The sequence below is a fragment of the Magnolia sinica genome, chromosome 1 (assembly GCF_029962835.1).
Source record: "Magnolia sinica isolate HGM2019 chromosome 1, MsV1, whole genome shotgun sequence".
In the NCBI taxonomy this organism is placed as follows: Eukaryota; Viridiplantae; Streptophyta; class Magnoliopsida; order Magnoliales; family Magnoliaceae; genus Magnolia; species Magnolia sinica.
The window spans coordinates 16,325,133-16,330,421 of NC_080573.1; the positions used below are offsets into that span (position 1 = coordinate 16,325,133).

The window sequence follows — 5,289 nt, forward strand, 5'->3', positions numbered from 1 at the left end:
CCAAGGAATTTATCCGACGGCCCTGCTCGATTACCGGCTCAGATCTCCCACTTGCATGCCTAATGACACGTGGGATCTCGAAGCCCGAAAACGTACAGTCGCGCGACTGCACATAGTTTTTATCAAAAGCTGCCGCGCTAGAGGAAGACACGTGGAGCATGTATGGTGCAATCGAAATCAACGAATATGATGCGGCCACGCACAACTGACCATACCTACGGCCATCACGTCATTTGTTGCGTGCATAACAGCTTCCCCCACTCCTCCCACCCCTCCTCTCACAGCCTAATAACATACATCTCGGGAGAACCTGATTACTGTACACCATCTCCCCATGTTCACCAATTATAGAATCATATCTTCTGTGTATGGACCGTCCATTTACTGGAATTTACCATGGATGACATAAATTTCAAAAGATCACATTATTAGACAATCATATCCATCGATTTTCCTCATCTTTATTCATTTTCTATAAAATCAACTGATCACATGACTATGATCATCCGATCAAGGGACCATATTCCATCAACGAGAGATGAAACTAGATGAACGGTTTAAAGTGATATAAGCATCATGTCACGTGTACCATTTAGAGATGGCTATACGATATTCCCGTTCTACCGGAATCCACCATATCATCGCCTCTCTCTTTCGTAACCGCTCCCCCGTCTTTTTATTATTCATTCCTCTATAGCTCTCTCTCATCTCTCACTGCCACCTCATCAATCGATCTCAGTCGTCCATTTCACCTATGCCCCCACATCCCATCCTCCCTCCATCCATGGGATAGAATACAAAACCCTCTCCTTCTTCCCTCTTCCCCTCTCCAAAGAAAGAGAACAAAAGATGTCGGCTCTGCTCCCTCCACGCAAATGGCCCATCTCTTCCCTCCGTCCATCATCCGACGACTCCGACGACGACACAGACGATCTCGACTCCGACGATCCGTACGCCTCCGACTCGTTCCGGATGTACGAATTCAAGGTCCGCCGCTGCGCCCGAGGACGGAGCCACGACTGGACGGAATGCCCGTTCGCCCATCCCGGCGAGAAGGCCCGACGTAGGGACCCGAGAAGGTTCCACTACTCGGCCGAGATCTGCCCCGATTTCCGCCGTTCCGGATCGTGCCGCCTCGGCGACGCGTGCGAGCTCTCGCACGGCGTTTTCGAGTGCTGGCTTCATCCAGCCCGCTACCGCACGCAGCCATGCAAGGACGGTCGAGGTTGCAAACGCAAGATCTGCTTCTTCGCTCACACCCCTCGCCAGCTCCGCGTCCTGCCGCTACGATCCTCCATTACCGCCGACTCTCGAGCCGTTCCGGACCACTGCATCCTCTGCGCTGCTGCAGCAGCGAATTTATCACATGCATCTCCTCCAATTTCTCCACCTCTTTCTCCTCCTGAATCATATTCACCGATTTCGTACCATCGAGAAACATCAACCGTTGATCTCCGCCGTCTGTCATCGTTGGATTTTCTTCTCAGTGGTATTAGCTATAACCAGACAATGATCACGAATCTCGTCGGATCGGTGAAATGCATGGATCTCGCTCCTTGCAGCGGAAAACAGTTCTCTGCCATGAAAGCTTGTAGTGAAGAAAGTGAGAGAGATGCAACCGGACCGGATCTGGAATGGGTGAATGAGCTACTGATGTAGATTGGTTTACAGATGTACGTGTACAGGTAGAGTCGGTCCGTCATATATACAGAAAAACGGTATATATGCGATTCCTCGTTTTAGCTTTTTTAGAATGCTTCTTGCTTTTTACGATTATTAGAGTCCATTGAACTGCATGTACAGGAAGAGTGCTTCAGTCGTATATACAGAAAAATGGTATATACGTTTTTTTTTAAATGCTTATTCGTCGTGAGTTCAGTCTATTGTAGAGTCAATCTGCGGTTTGAATGTTTGTTGAAGGATTCGGGGGATCCTACGATGGAACCGGTAGAACCGGGATACGGTAGAGCCGTTTCTTCACTGTACACGTGTATCGTTTGGGACCGTCCGTTTGTTTGCCGAGATGGCATGGACAGCATGACCCTCGAAAGCAACGGTGGAGGAGAAAATATCAATGGTCCACGTCAAGTGGAAATAAAAAGTTCACGTATGTGAATATTTCATGTGTAATACGTATACGTGTGGCTTTTAGTTTGTAGCAGTGGGGTACATATCTCAGTAATCCAAACCGTTGGTATGATGGGCCTGAGTCTGGATGGTCCATGCACTGAAAATTCCTCATTCTACGGGAGATTTTATCTTATCTTTTGATATTAAAGGAGTAGAATTCTTCCATTTGCTAGGTTTTTGGTGCGTGGGGCCATTTAAGTGATCCCAATCATATAAACGGTTTGGATGAGTGAACCAACGGTTCTGTTCATACAAGCATAACGCTCGAACCGCATCGCATGAGTATCCAAATCATCATTCAGGTGCGCTGATGTTGTACTGGGGGCTGGTGTGGTATCTGTGTCAATTGCGCATCCTATCCACACCGTCCATCACGTTCTCCACCTAAGTCTTCGGATGCCCGATATTTAAGTGGGCCACGATGCAGGGCTGGTTTGATTTTTCAAATTCACTGTGAATGCCCCATAAATAACCAATTATTACAATTTCACCGGCTTTAAAATAGGCAGCTATTTCCACTTTGATTAAAAAACGGTACAAAAGGACTTGAATTTGTGGCCCGAGTGTAATATATATGACATATCCACCTCGTCCATCATTTTTACCGGAATATTCTAAGGCTAGAAATAAAGCATATCCAACATTCAAGGGGCCCACGATGGCTATTTGATTTTTTTTTTTTTTTTTTTGGGGGGTGTGGTACATTTGAAGTTTGAATCTACCTTATTTTGTGGCTCATGTCCTGAATTCAGTTAGCATAACGAATGAACGGTGTAGATAATGGATAATCCATATACATATGGTGGGAATGATGCGGTGATTTCCGAAAGAAATAACTATTATCCTTTGCAATGCATTTACGTAGAGCTAGGCATCGAGTCAAGTCAAATTGAATTAGGAATGACTCGACTCAATCTAGTTTTGAAAATGGCCTGACCCGAACTCGATATCGAGTCCTGCATGCCTAACTCGATTTGAGTTCGGTCTGGCCTGGACTGATCCATACCAAGTCTAATTCGGTCAGAAGTACCGAGTAGGGTCAAGTTGGTACCGAGTCGGATTGAGAGATAAGAGAGGGAGATACTGAGAGAGTGGAGAGGAACGAGAGAGGAGGAGGAGGGTGGTGGTGGTGGTGGTGGGTGGTTGCCGGGCTAGAAAATGAGGATGAGAGAGAGAGAGAGAGAGAGAGAGAGAGAGAGAGGCTAGGCTTGGAAGATGAGGAGGATGAGAGAGGGAGAGAGAGAGTTTGAGATTGAGTCGGGGTAGGGTGCGGGCAGGTAGGATTAGAGATGATAGAAATTAGATATATATATATAAACCCGAGTCGAGTCGGGTTTCGGATGAAGTCAAGTCTAACTAGATTAAGTTACTAGGTAATTCAAACTTGACACAGTTTGAGTTCGGATTGAGTGAAGGGTAGTAGATCCATAATCAAAAAAGTGTTTGTGATTGTTCCAGAAGAAATGAAACAAAAGATACGGTAGAACTAGGACAGTTATTGTATGAGGTCTATCCAATGCTAGATGCAGAGGCGCATAATAGATCGATATGAACATCATGAGCTGTCCCGTAATAAAACCAGTTGTTGCTGATACCTCCTTCTCGGTTCCTTCTTCCATAACCCGAGCTCGGAGAAGGAAGAGATAAGAGGGCCCTATGGAGAATGTGGTCAGAAATCCATAATAGAGTCCGACCACAACGACCGAATTTATTATCTTCATGCATAAGGATAATAGATTACCTAGTAGAAAAGATTTCAAAATCATCACTAACTAGATTAAGTTACTAGGTAATTCAAACTTGACACAGTTTGAGTTCGGATTGAGTGAAGCCAACTTGGTTCGGACGAACTCAGCCATTTTATTCAGGTTAAGTTGGATCTGAACAAGTCGAGTCAAGTTACATCGAGTCGTCCAATGCCCACCTTTACATTTACATTTACTTTAGAAAATCATATGTATCCAAATTCACCCAATGGGTTTTGGGGCTGATATTTGGTGTCCCTTCACCATCATAATGGGGTGTGTGTAATTAATGGATTAGATAGCATTAACACAACACGGTGGGCCAATAAACAATGGATAAGGTTTTATTGGTTGGGGTTCCCTCCCAACTGTTTCTTGTATTCGTGTGGCCCACCGCCCACTTGAGTTTCCGCTGGATGGCCAAAGATCTAAGTGCACATCTAACGGACAGGATGGATCTGATTCAGATTTGACGTGGGCCCCACAACAGCCCGATAAGTGGTCAGTTTGTACATACAGTTCGGGCAATGGGTGAATGTGGAAATTCCTCAGTCATGTGGGCCCCATCTGATGACCGGCTGATCTTTGGCCACCCCACGTAGAGAGTGGGGCCAACTAGATGAATTACCGTGACATTGTGCACGACTTCCGCAATGTGGAGACCATGCTTTTGTTGTTCTCTCTCCACAAATCATGCTTATGGTTTGATACAGTCCGCGGGCTACTGAGTGAATTCGTAGTCCGCTAGCTGGGCCCGTATGGACCATTGAAAGACGTATGTGAACCGTTGTTATATTTTCTTTGGTAGCCGTCTATTAGTTGGGCCATCTATTAAAGGGTTAAAATTTTGATTAACGGTTAGGAATCCACAGCCGAAATCCTCACCCCCTTTCGGTGCGCTGTAGTACATGGAATGCGTATGCGGATCGATCATAACCGTCCTATCTCTTGCCTGAGTTCTTAATGCCATGTGGCCCATAATTCTTACACTATAAACATTTGACCCAACGTATCTATAGACTCCTTTTTTTCTTTTTTTTTTTCTTTTGAATGGTTAGCATCTTCTTAACAGAAAGGGTAGACGCTTCGGCCTTACTTAAATCAATAAATCCTCAATATTGTCCAAGAGATGAATGATCAGGATAATATATCCATTCATGCACTCATGTGGACAACGTTCATATAAGAGACTTCTAAGCACAAGATTCAAGACACGCATGTGGGGGCACACCGTATAGATGATCTACCTGGTCGAAATGTCAGGCAAGTCCACTGATTATCAGGTGGCCACAGTACCAAAAGAAAATGTACACGTAGCTCTTAAGATGAGAGTGGTTTTTGGGAAGGTATAGTATCCATAGGACCCACTGGTGTAACTTGCATAAGTATGTGGGGAGTGTACTCCGGCGTGGAA

General features: G+C 45.3%; 2 protein-coding genes across 2 annotated transcripts; one reads left to right on the forward strand and one right to left on the reverse strand.

Moving 5' to 3' along the window:
• The first annotated feature begins 682 nt into the window (after positions 1-682).
• LOC131241145 (zinc finger CCCH domain-containing protein 2-like) lies at positions 683-1,854 on the forward strand. The gene has a single exon (XM_058239832.1). The coding sequence runs from the start codon at positions 850-852 to the stop codon at positions 1,657-1,659; it is 810 nt and encodes a 269-aa protein (XP_058095815.1). The 5' UTR covers positions 683-849; the 3' UTR covers positions 1,660-1,854.
• Positions 1,855-3,491: 1,637 nt separating this feature from the next.
• Positions 3,492-3,896, reverse strand: LOC131244300 (putative protein TIC 214 N-terminal part). Its single transcript, XM_058243936.1, has one exon. It carries the CDS (start codon positions 3,894-3,896, stop codon positions 3,492-3,494), a length of 405 nt encoding a protein of 134 aa, XP_058099919.1.
• Between the last annotated feature and the right edge of the window lie 1,393 nt (positions 3,897-5,289).